The sequence below is a fragment of the Sphaeramia orbicularis genome, chromosome 8 (assembly GCF_902148855.1).
Source record: "Sphaeramia orbicularis chromosome 8, fSphaOr1.1, whole genome shotgun sequence".
NCBI lineage: Eukaryota > Metazoa > Chordata > Actinopteri > Kurtiformes > Apogonidae > Sphaeramia > Sphaeramia orbicularis.
The window spans coordinates 13,194,633-13,215,734 of NC_043964.1; the positions used below are offsets into that span (position 1 = coordinate 13,194,633).

The 21,102-nt window shown below is 38.1% G+C and overlaps 2 protein-coding genes across 2 annotated transcripts; one reads left to right on the forward strand and one right to left on the reverse strand.

Annotated features, from left to right (window-relative positions):
• Positions 1-18,325, forward strand: lmx1al (LIM homeobox transcription factor 1, alpha-like). The gene is made up of 9 exons (XM_030141302.1): positions 1-266; positions 2,230-2,318; positions 2,935-3,124; positions 13,131-13,363; positions 15,062-15,225; positions 15,358-15,435; positions 15,528-15,648; positions 15,727-15,876; positions 16,683-18,325. The coding sequence occupies exons 1-9, from the start codon at positions 223-225 to the stop codon at positions 16,838-16,840; spliced, it is 1,227 nt and encodes a 408-aa protein (XP_029997162.1). The 5' UTR covers positions 1-222; the 3' UTR covers positions 16,841-18,325.
• A 317-nt stretch (positions 18,326-18,642) lies between these two features.
• Positions 18,643-20,873, reverse strand: chchd5 (coiled-coil-helix-coiled-coil-helix domain containing 5). The gene is made up of 4 exons (XM_030141304.1): positions 20,746-20,873; positions 20,371-20,511; positions 20,138-20,289; positions 18,643-19,023 (listed from the first exon to the last, which is right to left on the reverse strand). Coding segments are annotated over exons 1-4 (324 nt in total). The 5' UTR covers positions 20,748-20,873; the 3' UTR covers positions 18,643-18,994.
• Positions 20,874-21,102: the final 229 nt, after the last annotated feature.

Below are 21,102 nucleotides of genomic sequence, written 5' to 3' on the forward strand. Positions count from 1 at the left end.
CCATCTCCTCCCTCTGCGCCTTTTTACGCACAAAACAAGTCAGAGCGCACACACGGCTGGAGGAGAAAACAGGAGAGACAATAGACAATAGTTTGGGTCATCATGGTGTTTGGATTTTTTCTATAAGCACCATCATGCACGTCGGACTGTGAGGTGCAGGAGAAACGACCTGAGTGTAAACACGTCTGTTCATTAACTGGACGAAAGTTTCCCCAGTTTTTAATGCTGCCAACGGAAATTTCAGGAGGAGTGTGTTTCACCTCAAGGTAGGACCCCGCAAGTCTAGAACAGGTTGTCAGCAAAGGGGGGGGGGGGGGGGGGGGGGATTCAGGATTTCTAAATATTTTTATTATTTGAATTGATAAGAGAGTCCAGATTGTATAATAACGCATTGTTTGGCTCTGGTGTTTTTTTTTTTGTTTGTTTTTTGTTTTTTTGGCACGTTTTTAGAAACACGTTGGAAAAAGTCACAGTGACCTGAAAGATAGGTTATGACCTGGTGTTAAATCAAAAATATTAATGAGAAAGAGTCGATATTTTGAGTACGTTTCCGTAGATTGTTCAGTATCAGAACGTTAATTTAGAAAATTACGTTTATAGTAATAATATAGGCCTAATGCTGATTCATTTTATTTTATATAATTTTATTTGTGTACATCGAAAACCAGCTGTTGCACCATCAGACCTGACACAACTCAACTTTAATAAATAATACTTTTACTTCTAGAAGCACGTGGCCAATAACCTAATTACGACCATTTTATGGGGGATCATCATAAGAAATAGATGTTATGAATGCAATGTGAGCATAGAAATTTGCAAGTGATCTTATTTTTACAGCAATTTTTTTTTTTTTTTTTTTTTTTTTTTAAATGTCAAATGTACAGAAAAATCCCTGACTTATTGATCCACATGTAACGTGACAATTCTGTTTTCTTTTATTATAGCTCCAGGTGACCTGAAGGAAACTGTGAAATCATTTTGGACATATTCCAGTAATATTTACCAGAGTGTCAGGCTCTAGTCTTGACATGTAATTATCGATCAATTACACAACAATTGGCAGTAATGTATTCAACCTTCACTTTGGGAAAATGCCAAATCAGATTAGCTGTATATTTCCATATTACATTAGTTTTATTTTATTACCTTTATTCTGTTGCAACCCGGGTTTATCTGATATGCAGCCGCTTTTTAATAGAGTGGATACAGGCCTTTTTAAAGTTACAGAAGGTACTATAGCCTATTATTAGAATGACATAGGTTTTAAATCAATGTAAAAAATTTAAAAAAAAAAGGAATTAATGTATAATTGAATATCGGACTAAAAGATATACTTTAACGTGAATAATCTACATAGATTACAGGAGTGACGTAAAAAAAAAAAAAAAAAAAAAAAAAAAAGAAGAAGAAGCTCGAAAACAACAACCCGACATAAAAAAAAGCTCAACGTTATTCATTAATATCGTCTTATTTTTCACTATATTTATTTTTTCAACTAATATTATCGTCTATCTTGCTCCTCTAAAGTTTTTTTTTTTTTTTTTTTTTTTTTTTTTACAATATTAATAAAACTTTATGAATCAGAATACCTAAGAAACCTAAAATTAACATATCCCAATTACTAAACTTAATTGTGAGAATATTAAATGATAAACAAGAATTTTAAAAACAGTTCTAACAAGACAAGACAATATTTACAATTTGACTGGAATTAATAGAAGGGCAAAGAGATAAATGAAGGCCAAGGTATTTTTTATTGCTATAATTTATGCCCTATTTATATTTCGTGTTGTAAATATATTTACTGACTAATTCTGTTGAGACAGATTTAAAGGATGGCATCCATTTTTATGATACTTCCATTTTTCTAACTAATTTTAGCGCCACAAACTGTAAACTTATATTAACCAAAAGCTGAGTTTCATGGGACAATTTTTGACAATTGTGTGCCATCTAGATTATTTGTATTCTCGTGGACTTTCCAGTGATATTTTCTTATTTTTTTTTCTATTTAAGAATAATTGTAATTTATGTATTAAAACCAGGTTGTGTGTGCTCTGTTTAATTTTGAAGTCTATTTAGAAATAAAGTCCAGACCAATATTCTTTTTCTAACTTTATTGCCCAGTTTTGTTCTTTCTGTCTCTGGATTTATCATTTGTGCACGTTTAACTTTTGTCTTGGAATGTCTTAGAATAAAATATATGTTTGGTGTGTGTTTCTGTAGCGATCACACTGAGGGAAGGAGAGAAGGGATGAAAACAGAGGAGAGCCAGCAGTCCTGTCTGCAGCAGCCTCCGTCCTCAACGCCTTTTGGTGAGTCTGGCGGACAAAGTGCAGCAGAAGGCCCAGAAGCCAAAATTACACAAATAATAATAATTTTAATTTAAAAAGACGTAAAAAATAACGAATCAAGTGCCCATTATAAAAACACCCTTGTATTTGTGTATGGATGTAGTGGATCCAGTATCACCATTCCCATTTACGCACAATCACTGAAATAGGGTTTTATTATAATGTTGCGTCATATGAGGAAAAACATTAAAAGATGGTTAAATTGGCAGTTAATTTTATTATCAAGAATATTAATCAATTATATGTATTCCGGCCCTATAATATTTTTAAATAATTAAATATAAGAGTCTATAAACTTTTAGCCAACTGCTAGTTATTATTTTTTTCTGCAGAATGCGCACATTTTCTAAATTATATGTAATGTACAAACACAAGTTATAAGATAGATAAAGTCTGTAAACAAGTTGTGGTGAAACCGTAATGTTTTCGATGACCGCGGTGAAGGGAAATTTGGAAGGAGTCAATATTTTCTTGTCGGGTGGGGTCTCACTGGGAGCATCCGGACTCCCGACCCCAGTATGTGAAATATTCTGACTTTGGCCCTGTGTCTGTTTCCCTGCACTTCTGCTCCCTGCAGGTCCGGAGTTCAGGGGAGGGGGTGAGCTGTGTGCGGGCTGCGAGTCACCCATCGCCGACCGCTTCCTGCTGCGCGTGAACGAGCGCTCCTGGCACGAGACCTGCGTCAAGTGCGCCGTGTGTTTGAGCGCGCTCAGCGGCACCTGTTACTGCAGGGACCGCCTGCTTTACTGCAAGCACGACTATGAAAAGTAAGGCAAATTCACACACACGTGCACACACACACGCCCCCCCCCCCCCCCCCCCCCCCCCACACACACACACACACACATACACACCGTGCGTAAATGTTGCTCCACAGTTGGTGCAACTCGGGCATATCAGAGCGCACGGACCACAGTGAAATCCCAATTGCTGAAACAGTCTGATAGAAAAACATAAACCAAGGACAACATGTGTATCTACAGGATGACATGTTTTTCTTTTCTCATCATCATGCAGAAACAGCTCTAATTCAGTTTTTACTTTTGGATGGAGATGCATGATTTTTCTTCCAACCTCCCCATATTTTCTGTGTTTGCTGAAAATAAAATTTGAATCTCAAAGCTACAGTTGTCACATAAATGTAGTATTTCTCCCCGTGAAGAGGAATGTCCTATAATACCCTGTAGTCTAGCAAAAAAAACAAAACAAAAAAAAACAAAACATATAGGGTACCAAAGTAAAATACCATTTTCTCCATAAGCAAGTTTAATGTTGGTCTCCTCATTCCCACTTTATAAACCAAAAAGGCGGTGGAATCATACAATAGACTAAATTGTGTTTTCCATGCATCCCTCATAGTGTTTTCATATTCTTTCTATTTTAGCTGGCCAGGTTTTCTTGACAGTAATTTCAACATGATATATGTGATCATTATTTACAAGGTTACATACAGATTTGATTAGCTTATGCAAGAAGTTTCCATTATCTGTAGCCTAGCCCATACTCTTCTATTCACGGTTGATGGTTTGCACTGAGTTGCATTGCACACATTTAACTAATTAGCAGCAACTTTTTTCAGCACATAAAAGAAAGTCATTTTCTGTAATCAATAAACTTGTCAGTGAAGATATTCACATGTTCAAAAGTACTTATCAGAGGCCTCAATCTGTAGAACACTCATCATCTTTTGCACAGTGGGGAATATAGATGTAATTATTGGCTTTGTCAGCATTGTTTTGACAGTGACTGGCTAAATTATGGAAGGTGAAAAAAGGTTAAATATTTGCAGTGTTGCTTTCAGGTCAGTTACTCATTGTTATAAGAACAATCTGTAGAACACCGACATAATGCATCTTAAGGACAGGTGTGCATGTGAGACAGTATGAGGTAAATTTAGAAATAGAAATCTCAACTCATCCCTAGGAATTTGTGTCTAAAAAATGTTTTCAGTGTAAATAAAGTGATGCTTTGACACTGGGAGTCATGTAAAGAGGGTCATGAAGTGTAAAATTTCTAAATTAATCAGAAAAATCAGAAATATTTTTATGTAATATGCTAAGAAAAAAAATTAGAGGATGTAATGCGAAACAAATTTAGAGTACAGTAGGTTTCAAGGAAAGTTCTGTCAAGTTAAACTTTCATGGGATAAAGTTACAATAAGAATGTGTTAAAATCTCAAATTATTTCATAGTAACCTCTGTTTTTTTTCTTAGCCTTAACACAGTTATTTGAGTCCTGAAATATAGTGTACATCATCTGGACATAGAGCCCAATATCGTGCACAACAAAAACAGTGCGTGTGTGTGTGTGAGCGTGCTTGTGCATGTCCTCGTGTCCTCTTTTGTGTCGGATGTTTGGTGTGTGCTGCGGTCAGTGGGTGTGCCTGTAGTGGGAGCTCCAGGGGTAGACGGCTGAAGGACGAGCCTGCAGCTTGTTATCATTGTTTTGAGAAGTGTCAGACGGCATCCAGCGGCACAGACTCTCCCACTGTACCTGACATCTGGAGGAGAGCGTTGGTGAGACAGAGAGAGAGAGAGAGAGAGAGAGAGAGAGAGAGAGAGAGAGAGAGAGAGAGAGAGAGAACTGGCTGATGAAAGTCCTATTGTGTGACGTTTACCAGAAAAAATGAGTGGGAAACATGGAGGCAATAGCTTATCATAAATGAAGCACTGGGTTCATTCTCAGTGATGGAATGAAAAAGCGTATTTGCTCGCCTCGTGTAATGACTATAATTGCAGATCCAAATTAATAGTGGGTGGTTCATTCACTGTGCTGTTGAATTAGTCCCCTATACATTGCCTATGGATCGCTGCCTTGTTGTGTGAGTTGGTGCCAGTCTTGGCACGCAGCACCGCCTCTGACCTTCAGCAGATCAGCAACAATGTCTCCTTGTTTTCTCTGCAGTCTGTCCATCAGCACCTTGCACGACACACTACAAACTCCCTGCATGATCTACAGCAGGTGTGTGCATTGGAACAAATAACCATGTCTAAGAATTTGGAATATGCAAAAGAATTTCAGTGGAATTTGTGCAATTAGTTAGGTAATCCTTATTTTATTTTTAACTCTCTGCTTGATTTCTGTAACATACCAGATGGTTAAAAAGTGTCAGAAATGGGTTTTATCGCAGGTTAAATCAGGTTCTTTTTAAAGAATGTGTGTTTCAAATGCATATATGCATAAGAAAGGATCTCGCAGGCTCTTGTAGCTCATACTTGGCTGTTTTTCATGTCTCCCCCATGCTCCCTCTGGCTTGTCCAAATATTTTTTAATTTATCCTTTGGTTTGATTACATCACCCAGCACACACAGATAGACAGACTGCCCCTCAACTATTGCTCACATAATCCAAAAGCCAGCCCCGTTATATTAGCCTACAGTAGTTATTCTGTCGGTTTTGGGGCTAAAAAACAATTACACGAAAATATATACAAATAGCATTTAGGAAGACAGCTCTGATTTCTGTCAACTCAAATGAGAAAAGAGTCTAATTTTGAAGTGTGACCCATCCCCCACCCTGATTCATCTGGGCTGCATCGCCCCCGAGGCAACAGTTTATTCAACATTTGCATATGCTTTCGAATATTATTTTGCTCCCAATAAATTGAACTTCCTTACACTGAAATAAAAAAGCCCTTTAGACCAAATTCAGATATTTAAATCACATATAAATCACCATTAAGTGCTATAATAAATAAGCAATTACCCTATGCTCTCACTCATTATCTATATAAAAAAACAGGAGGTATGTCTTTAGTTTTGAGTGATCCTGGTCTCAATCTGTTATGGAAATGAGGGGATTTAGACACAATAAACTCAAGTGCATCTTGTGGATTTATTTGTGTTTTGAAACCTCAAGAAATTCTCTGGAACTCCATCCTGTTATGGACCAGATGTTCAGCACAATGCCATAGAATAATTTTGAGGCAAGACTTCTCTCTTTACTTTAAATTCCCATCAGGGTGTATTAAAGCAAGGATTCAATGCATCAGTATTAAAAGCTAGACCTGGGGGGGGGGATAGATGGAAAGCAATTATAAAACCAGAAACTGCAACTTAGAGTATTAATGATTTTTTTTTTTTCCAAAGATCTATAGGGTTTGTTTTAAAAACTTTGAAGTGTTTGGCAAAATGCTCAAAATCAACATTCTCCAGCTGTATAGAACTGCAGTATAATTTAAATAAAACATAATAGTAGTTTTATGGTGGTTGAATATCATTCTGACTGAAAATAGATAAGAAAACCAGCCCTAGTATCATGTGCTCACTTTTGACACAGTCATTATCTTTTACACACCAGGTTGACTTTATGGTTTCTTGCCAAACTGAGCAGTATAAGGCCACTGTTCCCTGGTCAATAGTGCTGAGCCCAGACAGAATGGAGGGTAGTCTGGCTGTGAGGAGCCTGCAAGCTCCCTTGTAAGCCCCATAAAGGCAGCTTCAGCCCTGTGAAAAACAGGTCACCAGGGTGGATATTCACTAAACCTTGGGTTTAATACCTCACTCTGTGGGGTGGAGGGCAGTGAGACTACATCTAGGTTTACAAACCCTGTCTCTGCAGATGGAGGAAGGGGGACCCTGCCGCCATAGTTATGGAATCTCCCTCTGCTGACCACATATGTGAGAACACTAACAGCCTGACAGAGTATCCTCTCAAGTTACACTGCATTTATGTGATTGAACATCTAAGTTTTGTTTCTCTAAGACACAGAAAACCGAACATAAAAATCATACTCTCCTCCACTTCTCTTTTCCATACCCCCACCTTAGCCTCGTCTCTTGTCTCTCTATCCGTTACATCGTTCATCACTGTCTGCTTTGTAATAATATTTCTCTATTCTAAACCTCATTTCCTTCTCGTTGAGATTGATAGCAGTGATGACACCAAACAGTTTATCTCCCCGTTTATCCCTTGTTTTCTCTTAATCGCACTCCCACCACGCCCCCCTACCTCCCCTTCAGTGCCTCTTTGTGTCTTGGGATGGGAATGGGAGGAGGTGGGGAGGTTGATTGGGTACAGTGCTAATTATCCAGTCTTCTGTTGCTGTCCTGTGATGACAGCTTTGACACTGGGCTGCAGGGAAATGCTATTAGAAAGACTTATGCAACAACATTTCAAAGGGACAACCAGCCCATTTTCTGCATCTTTTATTGGCCACTTTTTCAGCAATTAAAAAAAGACATTACACTAACTAAATCAAGAGCATTGTCTGTTTTTTGAATGGTATTTATCAGAAATCTATCAAAATGCCACAGGGGGATGAGCAGAATGAGTCAAGTGAACATCCAAGTGAATGGAAATTTTTGGGTTTGGTGGGAGTTTGGATGACTCATGGCTGCAGTGATAGCTCAGGACCCCTTACAAATCCTACAGGGAGGCTACATATAATAATAAATGTTCAAACACTTCTCCCTTACCCACAAGTCTTACATTAGCTAAATCTGTGGCTCAGCGGATGATGGGTAGAGTTACCATAGAAGAACTTGCAGTTTGTGACATAAGTGAAAGAGCACCAAAGAGAAATCTGTGTGATGGGCAGAGGAGGTTCAAAATGGGATAAAGAATGTAAGGATGAGGTTTTTTGAGAGCTTTTAGAGAAAAAAGCCACAAGGAGGGGTGGAGGTTTATCTGGGCCTGAGTGTGTTGGGGGGGTGGTATTGCCACTGTTTTTGCATAATGTGAGATGAGACCCCATCATCTTTCCTCCCCCACAACAATTTTATAACAGACAGCTAATAAATGTTTCATGGCAGAACAAGCTGCTCGCCTCGGCTTTATTAAATCTGAGATAATAAAAGCAGAGAGGGAGAGAGAAAAAAAGGAGAGAGAAAAGGGGGTCGCACCGGAGAGGGAGAGATAGGGAGATCGGCGTAGACGTTTCTCAAATCGACCGGCTGTATCTCCTGTTTCTGGGGCAACGGGTCCCGCTGTCCCCCGCCACCCCCTCCCCACTGCTTCCCGCTCCGCCAGAGACAGACAGGAAATGAGAAACGGGCAGACAGGATATTGCGTTCTGGTGGCCTGGGGATTAACTGTTTTATCTAAACTAACACACACATACACACACACACACACATACCAACTCTCTCACGCACACCAACACACTTCTATGTCTTCACACATAACAGTCATTCTTGGTAGCATCAGGTGTAGATCACACACACCCCAAAATTCGTATTTATACACACCATGCATGTCATGCAGGTTTTACTTGTTACTGTCACACAGGTAGGCTATGTTGCACTGGTTTTGAGTTCAGTGTTGCACTCATGCAGAGCTGGTCTTATTAACAACATCTTTAGTGACTGTCATGAAATCATTGTGCAGAAATGCATCTTGAGATATATAACTCACACTTCAGGGCCTCGTGGTCATTAAATTACACACTGCTTTTGCAAATTTTTAGGAGCATTCATTGAGTAAGAGGACTGTTTATGATGTTAGTTTATTGATGCACGGATGGATATGAAGCACAAATGACAGCATCTGTCAGTGTTTTATTGATGTTTGTACGCAGGCACCTTATCTTTGTTTACACAAACTGTGCATATTTGTGTTTACGTGCTCATGTGACTGTATATATACCCATGTGTGTGTATGTTCCTATCTGTGTGGCTGTACTGTATATATATATATTTATATATGTGTGTGTGTGTGTGTGTGTGTGTGTGTGTGTGTGTGTGTGTGTATGTGTTTTTGTGTGTATGAGTGTGAGTGAGTGGTGGCAGGGGTAGCGAGTATCGTGGGGAATGCTGGGAGATTTTAATAACACAGAAGCAGTGCAGGGAGATTTAATAAAAGGAGATGATGTGATTACTGAACCCTGGCTCTGAGCCATTTTGCTTCACAGTGCAATATCCGCCGAAAAGTGCGTGCACACACACACGCACATGCACTCTTACACACACGTCTAAGAAATAGACGATACTTAAAAGAACACATCTTAAAAAAGTATGATTGTTGCATATCATTTGTTATTTTGTATCAATTCCACATGAATTCTTGAATGCACTTTCAGGATTCATGTGCACACACGTTTGACACACTCAGGTCATTCTGGACCAGTGGTGGAAATAATTTTTCATTCACTTTATTGAGGTGAGTGCAAAGATTCTTAGTCACTGACTGGTTTTTCACTTTTTTCTAAGCTTTGCAATCATGTCACAGTTCAAAAGGGAAAGCGTCACTGCCAACGCAACGTCAGCGTTCTGCGTTTCAGTATGTGTATTCAATGTGATTGGCTTGTGTTTGGTAGAAGATGTTATTTTTGCTTCTGAACAAATCTCGGTTTATAAAAAGTAATAGTTCAGTACCAAAATACCCCCAACATGTTAAAGCATTACCATTTGACAAAGATCATGGCAAATGATTCATCAACCAATAAGTGTAAGTCAGTGAGTTGAGTGTAAAGATTCATTCATACTTACTCAAGGCCTCACTGAAATAACTCAGCACATCCAGTGTTAAATATACAGGAAAGAATCTTAAACATGATTCTTGATGAGCTGAGGTGGAAACCAAACATGACTCTTACACACAACAGATCATGCCCCAGAGAGTGCAATAGAAGGCACTCAAAACCTCTAGTTAGTATGAGTAAACCTGTACCTGTATAAATATTTATCAATTATGAAAGCGAGCATAACAACTGTAATCGCTCTGAGACACATACATATTTATGGAATGATTGTGTTGCAGTCCAGACAATGTTGTGCTTGTCAGAGCTCACAGGCAAAACAAAGCCACATGACACAGCTTAGGAGATAATAAAGATTCTGTTATTGTGTTTGTATGCCTAGGATCTACAATAAAACATGAAAGAAAGAGCTGATTATTCCCACTCAATACTTGCAATACGTATACTATTCTCCTTCTCTACATGTGATCTCATAATCAGTGAGCTTGTAATTACGTGTGCCCCCTAACCCCTCCAAAATCCACAGGCTCTGAACATAAAGTTGCCAGCCGAGGGTTGGTACAGCACAGCTTCGTGGGTTAACTTTCTATTCTTGTTTGTTTTCTGTCTACACTTTTGTCCCTTCCAAGATTCACTTTGCATCATATACTGAATATTATATAAAAGAGTTCGCTTCTTCTTCCCTCAAAATCCAAAGTAAAGTTTTGATCTAAATATCTTTCCTGATCTTTGCAAACTGCTGATCTTTACTGTACACATAAGCTGCTAGAAGTCTCATTTTATTTCAGCTTTTTCATGATTTAATTTCAGACACAAGAAAAAAAAAATGTAAGCAGGTTTTTTAGGTCAGTGTCACACAGACTTCTTCCCACTGATTCCTTTTGCAAATGCCATTGATTTGAGCAAGTATCCTCAAATAGACTAATATAGTGAGCAATGTAATGTAAAAAAAAATAGCCTTAACTTAATATCTTAAATTATGCACAAACTCTAATGTTAACAGAAAAAGAATATCAGCATTTAAGGCTATAGCAAGGATGTTTGTTACATCTATTTCTTATCTATATATTTTTTTCATTATCATTAATACAGAAAAACAGGGTGGGTACAGAATTTAACAACAGAAATCCACATTTTTGCGCAGTGCAAAGACTGTGAATACAATCAGGTCTAGCATTTTCTCCACCACAGTATCCGGTTCCATTGGAATCAAATCCATTATATGTGATATCTAATTTATATTTTAAAAAAAATGCAGAATGTTAAATATATAGCATATTTTAGACCAAAGTAGGTATTGTAGAATAAATAAATAATCATGTTTCACTGAATTGTTAATAATCCCATCAATAACACACTGATGGCGTAGGTTTGTTTGACTAAACTAAATAAATTTAATGTGGAAGCTAAGTTTGCATCACTCGTGTGGCAGCTCTTTAGCCACAATGTCCATAGTGATTTATTGGAAGCTACATCCTGGACAGGGCCAGTGTGAATGATACTTCTATTAGAGGGATTAGACTGATCTACTTACAGACCCCCCTCTGTGGCAGTTGCCCCAAGTTGCCTTCATTTGCCATGTTGAGTAAATTCCTACCGTGCTGTGTATACACCGTGATTAGGGAGTATGGGACTTAACCACTAACATCATCAGTCTTATGTCAAGCAATCCTGTGACGACTCTGTTGTATTTTTCACAAAAGAAGGCAATTTAAGGGTTTTAAGTACATGCTTGGGTGTATGATGAGGTTTCACAGAGCAGCGTGATGAAAGCCTTTTATCCTGGACTCTATCCTGGTTTAAGTTACATGCTGAATATTAAGATTGAGCATCATGGTTGAAAACTGAAAAGATTTCTAAGATCCACTCTAATATAACTGTTCGAGAATAAGAGTGGTCACTACATGTGCACTACGATTGGGAACATGTCACAGTACATGTGTAAAAGGCTGCTGTTGTTTTTGTGTTTATGATGTTAAGTTAGCGACACTGTCATTTGGGGAATTTGGGGAGCGTTTGGCAGATGGATTGAGAAAGATTAGCCGTAGCAGCTGCGTTTGGGACAGAATCACAGATTAGGAGCTCTAATGTGCAGACCTGGCTCCTTCTTTACACTCCAGATTTGGGCAGCAACACCTTTCTATCACTCAGTCAGGGAGCGTCAACACTTCTGTCTTCGACCCTGCCTCCCCCCCTCCTCTCTTCACCCCACCTCTCACACCCCATTCCCTCTTGTCCAGGAAAGTGTTTGTTTCTGGTGCTATTTATGCATTTGGAGAGTTCTGTTTTTACACCTGGTCAATCCTCTTGTTTCTAAAATAAAACAAACAAACCAAAAAAAAAAAAATCATATCTCTGTATTTACTGATTGAACATGTGTTTCCTCACCACTGATGGGTGATGGTATGGAGATAACTAGCCAATATCAGACTAGGTATACTGATACTCTGTGGGTGGGTGTGTGCAAATGTCTGTGTGCATGTGTGTATGTGTGTTTTAGTGTGCATAAGTGAGAGGAGAGAGATTAACCCCATGCTATCCCCAATCCCTGGTTATGAGTTTACAGCGTCTGTCTGGCCATCGCACTGTTTAAACAACAATCTAATTAATCCTGTCTTTATTAGTTTCAGTGAACTGGGGAGGCAGGCTGGGAGGGCGAGAGGGAAACTGGGAATGCTGGCAGAAAATACTCGTAGGGAGGGGGTAAAAAACTAAGTGTGAGAGCTGGGATTTGAGAGGAATTTAGTGGCAGAGACTTAGGCCAAATGGAAATAGGGATGTGAAGTGATGGTGGAGCAAGGGTTAGGAATTGTATGGGTTGGAACATCTCACAGGAGGAGAAATGAAGGAACAAAAGGAGGAAAATAGTCATGGGGAAAAGCAATAAGGCTGTGACTAAACTTTACTCGTTATGTTAAACTTGTGATTTAAGAGTGTGGGGGGAAAGATTGTACACAGGCTGAAGTTAACTCCATCAAACAGGGCTGAAAATGCATTGAACAAAAAGAGAGTCTTCAAACAGGCTGCTCTCATACCAGAAACTAACTAACTACTGCCCCCTACTGTACAGAGGGAGAAAAGACAACATAGTGTAAAAATGCTATCTATTGTAATTCCATTTAGCAGATGTTCACTTTGTTGCTTTGTGAATTGGGTAATGTTTGTACGACCTTTAATTAAGAGACTATGCTAATCTCTTGAACAATTAGAGCTGAGGGTAAATGTAACAGAGCTCCTTGTCTTTGTCTCCATCTTTAATTAGATCACCTTTCTCATTCTTTTTTTTTTTTTTTTACACTTTATGTTAGTGTCCTTCAAAAATAACCCCATGTGTTTCTCTCCCTGTGCACCTTCAGGCTCTTTGTAAGGAAGTGTAGCGCCTGCCTGCAGGTGATTGGCCGTTCAGAGCTGATAATGCGCGTGCTAGGCCAGGTATACCACCTGGGCTGCTTCAGCTGCTGTGAGTGTGAACGCCGGCTGCAGAGAGGTGATGAGTTTGTGTTGAAGGAAGGACAGCTGCTCTGCCGCATGGACTATGAAAAGGAGAGGGAAATGCTTGCTGCTATCAGTCCAACACCCACTGAATCAGGTAGAGTTAGAGGAGTGCTGTCTAGGATGCCATGAGAGTAACTTTGATACAAATATTTGAATATTTTTATAGCAACTTACAATTTTTCTCAGTATTTAATCTTTCCTAAGTCATTTATTATCACTTACTGCAGGGGTGTCAAACTGATTTCAGTTCAGGGGCCACATTCAGCTAAATTTGATCTGAAGTGGGCCGAACCAGTAAAATAGTAACATAATAACATATGAATAATGTCAACTCCAAACTTTTCTCTATATTTTACACTGAAAAAAGTAAAATTAAACATTGAAAATGTTGACATCTACAAACTGCCCTTTCAAATAATGGATATAACTTGAACAAACTGAAAGAATAAGTGTAATTTTTGCAATATTCAGCCTCAGTTTATCATTTCCACATGTACATTATAACGTACAGATTACAGTGGATCTACAAATACACAAAACATTTAGTATCAGGCAGAATATTGTTAAAATTGCATTAATTTTTCTGAAGACATTTCAGGTTCTTCCCATTTGTTCAGATTATTCATATTTTTTGTGAAATTATACTTTGTTTTAGTGTAAATACATGAAAATATTTACATTTACAAAGAGAAAAATGTGGAGTTGTGAGTATTTCTAGGTTATTATGATAGTATTTTACTGGTCTGACCCAATGGAGGTTAAATTGGTCTGCATGTGGAACCTGAGCTAAAAAGATTGTTAATTTCTTAATATCTATTTTTGGATTTCACAAATACATCCCAAGGGCCAGACTGGACCCTATGGCAGGCCGGATTTGGCCACGGGGCTGCATGTTTGACACCTGTGATTTACAGTAACATTATTCTTTACATTTTGAATTTTTCAGTAAAAATCAGATATTGTTCTGTATTTAATTTATTGATAATGTAGGTATTAATAACAGCTCACAGTAAATTCAAAGGTTATTATTTTAGAAGAAAGATGTGAAGAAGGGAAAATATATCATTAACTGAAGTCAAAAACAAGCATCTATCACCACTGTTATTTGTCAAACTACATGGGGATTTATTGATTAATCAATGCAGAAACTGATGGTGTTTCTATGTTCACTATGGAGCCTCAGAACGTCCCAATAAAACATGTCTGATGGTGCGAAAAAAAACTGAGAAACTGCATTTTACCTAAATTATTTAGATGAATTGATGGGATTAGTGGTTAAAAAAATTATTAAACATTTTAGATCAGTTGGCTGCATTTTTTTCTGTACAGCCATATCTATAGTCTCCAGTGGGTTGTAACTTCAGTCAGCAAGATTTAACATACATTAAGCATTCACAGTGAACAGTGGCAAAAAAACATGTCAAAACTAAAATCCAACAAATGCAGTTTTTTTTTGTTTGTTTTTTTTTAACTTGTGATATTATACTTTTTTTTAGATTAAGTTTACCTTTAACTAAACTTAGTGGGAGTCCAATGTGTGCTGACTCACTAGTTTTGAGTAATTTTCCACAGTATGCTGAGGAAAAAGTTTGAGTGTGCAGGAATTATTTGAGATTTGAAGAGTTTTTTTTCCATGTAGGCTTTTGCTTTTACTTCACACTAAATATTTTTATATGACTGTCCAGATTTCTTACACCATGTCAAGGCCTTTTACTTGTTTCCATAATCTGAAAGCATTTCGTCACATAAGGGCTGCTCTGACTGTTTTTTTTTGTCTGTTGACCTTGCTCAGTGAAGAGTGAGGATGAGGACGGAGGAGGTGGATCTGGAGGGGGGAAGGGGGGTGATGAAGGCAAGGAACACAAGCGTTCAAAACGACCCCGAACTATCTTGACCACACAGCAGCGCCGTGCGTTCAAGGCCTCCTTTGAAGTGTCAGCTAAACCTTGCCGTAAGGTGGGTGGACCAGCATCTCACAATATACTCCCTCACCTTACACATTAATTGTTACATTTGTTTCATTTGATTTTAGCATGTTTGTCAGAATGTATGCCAACTTTTATGGCCATGAAACACGTTCATCTGTAGGTGCGAGAGACACTAGCTGCTGAGACTGGGCTGACAGTGCGTGTGGTTCAGGTGTGGTTTCAAAACCAGAGAGCCAAGGTTAGACTTTACATGTTTCACACTTCACAGACTTTACCCTTTATTCCAGATATAAGACACAGATATCTCATCAATACGCTTTTGTGTTTCAGATGAAGAAAATAGCTCGCAGACAGCAGCAACAGCAGCAGCAGCAGCAGGAACAAGAGCAGCTTGGAGGGACCAGAAGAGGACCGAGCAGAGGGGGACGTCAGAGCAACGACGACAGCGAGGGTAAGAATTTAAAGCACCAAAGCAGGATTAAAGAATATAATAAACGGAGTGACTAAAGGGATTCTCATCTCTTTACAGATGGCTCTAGTACACACGGAATGGATGGGATCCTGGGTTATCCCTCTTTGCCACGTCAGCAACTACTCGCTCTGGACATTTATGGTGGAGAGCCATTTCGACATGGTCTTACACCTCCACAGCTGAGCAACGAGCAGCTCCACTCCTATGGTAAGAAAGGAGGTGAAAGTTACAAGGTTAAACCACATTATTCTCTCCAAATGTCCTTGTCACTGATCTCTTTGGGATGTTTGCTATTAAATTTCCTTTATGGGTTGCAAAAATTATCCACTTTTTGAGATAAAAGTAATATTTAAAAACTCTCTTGGATTACCCGGGAGATACATTATATATATCCTTTATTTAACCAGATAAAAAAAAAGCCCCAGTGAGATTGCAAATCTTTTTTTCAAGAGTGACCCGGCCAAGAAAAGCAGCATAACACACAGTTTCTGACAAGACATAATCAACACATAATACAGAAACTTACAATCAATTGTTACAAAACAATCATTTATGCAAGTTTAAAAACAGTTACATTGTCATTAAGATGAAAACAGGCCTGTTTTCTGAGCTATTATTACTTTACTTGTTACTTATGGTATCTTTTTAGAGACCAATAGTTCCTAAAATGTGCCTAAAATGAGCACAACCTTAAACACATACATCAGCAAAGGGCAAAATGCACATTAAGGCAGCAGTGAAATGAATCCAAAATTGTATATATTATTAAAACACTAACCGTAACCATTTTACTGCATAAGGACTACTTTTAGTTTTCATGGTTGAAGTAAAGTTTGCTGAAAATACTTGCATGTTTTCATTTGTAATGGAGTATTTTGACTGTGTGCCACCAGAACTTTTACCCAACTACGAAATCTGAATATTTCCTCCACATCCAGGCTCATCAACTATCCAAACTTTTCTACTTCCTTCAGTTTTCTCTGGTTCTGATCATAGACTTTTTTCCACAACAGACTCAGAGACAGTGTTCCATGACCTGGACAGCGATGGAAGCCTCGGTCACCTTGGTGACTGCCTCTTAGCAACAGGGGAAGGCGGCCTCCTGCCAGGCCGTGTGGGAAACCCCATCGACCGCCTCTACTCCATGCAGAACTCCTACTTCACCTCCTGACCCTTATAAACTCTCACCCTCTCCCCTCCTCTTTCACCTTTCACCTCAATGATGCAGCTATTGGAGTCTGTCCATCAACATGCCTGTGGGACCACTCTCCATGAAACAGCTTACACCCAAACACTCTTCTGAGCTTTTATCACTGGCCAAAATCACACCAATACAGGCATAGTCATAATTTAACTTTACCGCAGACTAGCATAATGTTCCATTATCCTTCTCCTAGATTATAATCACATGCTGGAAATACAGACACTGTAAATGTCCAAGATATGTAACAGGACCTCAGTTTCTCTAGTTGTATTTATGTATTGTTGAATGAAACACTTGTTTCATGGCACTTTTCATGAAGAAAACAAAATGAACATCAAAAGTAGATGTATATTGTATTTTAAAAAATAATTGGTTTTGGAAAATGAATTGTTAAATTAAGAAACAGTTAGTGAAGAAATCTTGGCAGGACTTTTGAGAAGCTAAGGGTCTAAATTATATGAGTATATTGCCTAACTTTTTTACCGGACTGGTGACTAACTATTGTGTGTGAAAGACTGCAGCATATACAACACTGTATATGGATTGGAGTACAGTTTTACTCTCAGGTTAGTGTGTATGTTTATGTTGCCTGAGCCTTAACTCAGGATATTGTGCTGGCTAGCCCAATGACTTCAACAAAGTATACTGGAAAGAGTTAAAGATGATATTTGAAGTAACTGTCCTCATAAAATGATAATTTAGGTCACATTCTTGTTTTTGGTTAAGCATGACATGTATAATATGTACCAAAAAACAAAACAAAAAAATTGCATTCAGACAGTACAGGGTCATTTGAAATGCCTTATGTGGAAACAGGGTTGTTTAAGGAAGTACCGCTTTAGCTTTCCCTTTTCTTATGTGATGTAATCTCAAAGAAGCAGTGCAGCAAACAAAAACCAATGGATCTTTAATGCCCAAAATATAGGACATTGGGTACACGCTGATGTGCTCCAAATGTAAATGTGAGTATCACTGTGTTACAATTAATTGTTGTAGTCAACTTCTGTAAGTATTTCTTTCTTGAACATCTAAAATAAGATGTTAGGTAGATATTTTGTACCTTCTGTGATAATCAGCAAATATTTAAACTGTAGCATGATATTTATGTGTCACCACATAGGTTTAAAAAATAGCCTCCAGACTTAAGTTGGACAGTGGTGCTATGGGAAGCATCGGGATCCGACTCACAATGTGGTGCAGAATAAAAATAGGATTAGGGAGATAATTGTTTCATTTAGGTACCAGTGACTGGCTACACCTTGTGACATTTCTCATGATGTTATGTTTGATCACTAACTCATGGTATTTTTACTGTGATATTTTTGTGAATGTAACTTATTTGTGCAGTATTAGGCGAGTTCCTATCTTTCTTTTTTTGTTCAGTGACTGCAAGGTGATGTGCTTTGAATGTAATGTTGCCGTATCTTCAATACAATGTGCGGTTTCATCTTTTAAGTTTGCATGCCTTGTGTGTCTTAAATATGATGAATGATGATACACTGACACAATCTCGTCAAGTATAAACCAACATTGCAACATTTAGAAAGGAAGGAATGATTTCCCCGACTCAGTGTCCCCCTTATAAAGCTTTAATAACTGAACCTGAAAAAGTCTGTTCTGCTTAGTGGTCACAGGGCTCATAACTCAACATCCTCCCTCTGTCTCTCTCAGTAGTCCTGCTGATTAGACGATGACAGCCTCCTCCTCTTTCTCCTTCATTCCCAGACTCCCTATTTCTTCGTCAATGAGTAGTCAAGAGAGTTTGTGTGGGAGTGACACATTCCATTTTAATATTTAACTGTGAGTCAGACCTGGAGAGGGCATAACAGATGAGTAACAGAAGTCTGACATCACTTTTATTTAAATGGTTCAATAAAAACTAGTACAAACCAGAGTTCCTTGCAGAAAGCTAGATATTATAGTTATTTTCACATCTGCTGAGGTATGATACAACAACATCTTGTCAAGTATTTATCTCTTATTTGTCATTATAGAAAAATGATCAAAGAAAACAGACTTCTTGTCCGTCCATCACTGTACATGGCAGAGTTAGGATGCATCTGACACCAGTGGGTCTGTGTTGCTGTGGAGAAAGATGTACTCAGAAGAGTGGCCAAAATGCTATGACGGCTGAGGCACTGGACTTGTATCTGGGGAACAAAAGGCATTTTATTAGAGACTATTACTACTGGCACAAGAAAGACACATATGCATAATTCGTGATTTTGCATTAGACACTTTCAAGATGCCTAAAATATAAAATATATCATACACAACTGTGATCAAAATACACCCTATATATATATATATATATATATATATATATATATATATATATATTTACATACATATATATACACACACATACATATACACACACACACACACATATATATATATATATATATATATACATACACACACACACACACACACACATACATATATATACATATATATACATACACACACACACATACACACACACAAACAAACAAACAAACAAACAAATAAATAAATATATGAGGCTTGGTAATCTGTATGCCTCCCACATACATGCTCACTGGTGCCAAATTAAAGGAAATGACAACAGAAGTCAGAACAGCTTTTGTTTCCTTCAACGTTGATTCTACACTTTTGTGATCTCTACAGAAGGGGTGAACACCATTCTTCCAATAAAATACCCCCTCATTTGTTTTTACAAAGGTGGTGGAGAGTATAACCTAACATGTCAGTTTACAATCTCCCATTAATGTTGAATTCTGATGATCTGGTGAATGTAAAGGATACATCATAATATGATTTACATCATTTTCATACTTCAGTTTAAGGCTTCAAGGTTTAGTGGTTATACCAAGTTGCAATTATTGTGGAAAACACTATAATTGTGATTTGAGTGTATGTCTAAAATCGAAGAAATTACACAGACTACTGACCATTATGGACCATTTAAAATTTTCTGTTGAAACATACAAACTTAAACCAATAAGAAAAACACAACATTTACAACACCTACTTCAATATTTGTAAAACATCATTTGAAAGTGGCAACATATTTTATTACATATTTGCACAGGTTGACACTGCCGTTATTATTGCAAATCAATTACTTGTGCAAACCCCCCTCAACCATCTACAGACTCTTTGTGCTCTATGGATGGAAGCACTGTCATCCTGGAGGAGACTGCATCCATCACATCTTCTACTGATAACTTTTCATATGTGCCCTGGATTTCTGAAGGCTTATTACCAGCAAGGACTTACCTACTCCGCTTAAGTCTACAGTCTCTGCACAGCCCAAGAAACGAGCTACATGTGGTGAACAAGAGGTAGGTTGGTCCTGGTTTTCCCTCAGACACCGTTCGAATGCCACAAACTCTTCTGAACATCCCTGTCTGATCTTCTGGATTACTGGGCTATTAAAGCAGATTCAGGTTAATATATATCATGCAATATATGGGTGTGAGGATGTCAGAATCACATGGGTGCTTTCTTACTGTGAAGATGTGCACTGCGAGACCTTCATCTTCAGCTCATGACACTTCTGCTGCCATGTAGAGGGGTTAGAAGCCACACATGACCCATAAGCCTCCATTTCTTTATGGCAAAATTTTGCCGTGATATCCATAGCAGCCTGCCTAAAAGGGCACAGATGAAAAAAAAAAGTCACTGCATGTTCAATCATAAACTATGTAATACTACCACTAAGTGCAAAAAACACACAGAATAAAACGGTTTGTCGAGGATACAGGTAGGCTATAATTTACAAAAAAACCAAGCCTGTGTCTTCATTATTACAGTCTGTCTCTACTAACCAAATTTCACAATACGGGAATTGTTCTGCTTGTTTAAGTCGTATTAAAATTCCTTACATTTTGGCTTGTTCCAAACGGAGACGAAGTCCTGTTAATCAAGGTTATAACGACAACATTTATACATGTGGAGCCATGTCTGCAGCTTACACACTACCGTGCACACCCCCTCACCACAGGACAGGATGGAAGTAGTACTCTGTAAAATCTAATTGGTCCAGAATCTGTCAGTCTCGTACGTTAGCCACGCCCCTATAATGACAACAGCTTCATTAAAGGGAAAGCTACTCTTTGTACAATTGAATCATAGAGCACAATATATAGAATAAATATTACCAAATGTACCTCTTTCTACACACCACTTACCGATGTTTTCTTAGAAACTCTATTTAATTGTGTGGGAAAAATAAACATTTT

What these genes read in the sequence shown, in the direction of transcription:
- lmx1al (XM_030141302.1), top strand. Translation starts at nt 223, where the DNA reads ATGCTGCCAACGGAAATTTCAGGAGGAGTGTGTTTCACCTCAAG. An exon ending in TGCAAGCACGACTATGAAAA is followed by an intron (nt 3,125 to 13,130) that starts GTAAGGCAAATT and finishes GTGCACCTTCAG; the next exon opens with GCTCTTTGTAAGGAAGTGTA. An exon ending in TTCAAAACCAGAGAGCCAAG is followed by an intron (nt 15,436 to 15,527) that starts GTTAGACTTTAC and finishes TTTGTGTTTCAG; the next exon opens with ATGAAGAAAATAGCTCGCAG.
- chchd5 (XM_030141304.1), bottom strand. An exon ending in TCGCAGTGCACATCTTCACA is followed by an intron (nt 20,290 to 20,370) that starts GTAAGAAAGCAC and finishes CTGCTTTAATAG; the next exon opens with CCCAGTAATCCAGAAGATCA. An exon ending in TGTAGACTTAAGCGGAGTAG is followed by an intron (nt 19,024 to 20,137) that starts GTAAGTCCTTGC and finishes TTTGTTCCCCAG; the next exon opens with ATACAAGTCCAGTGCCTCAG.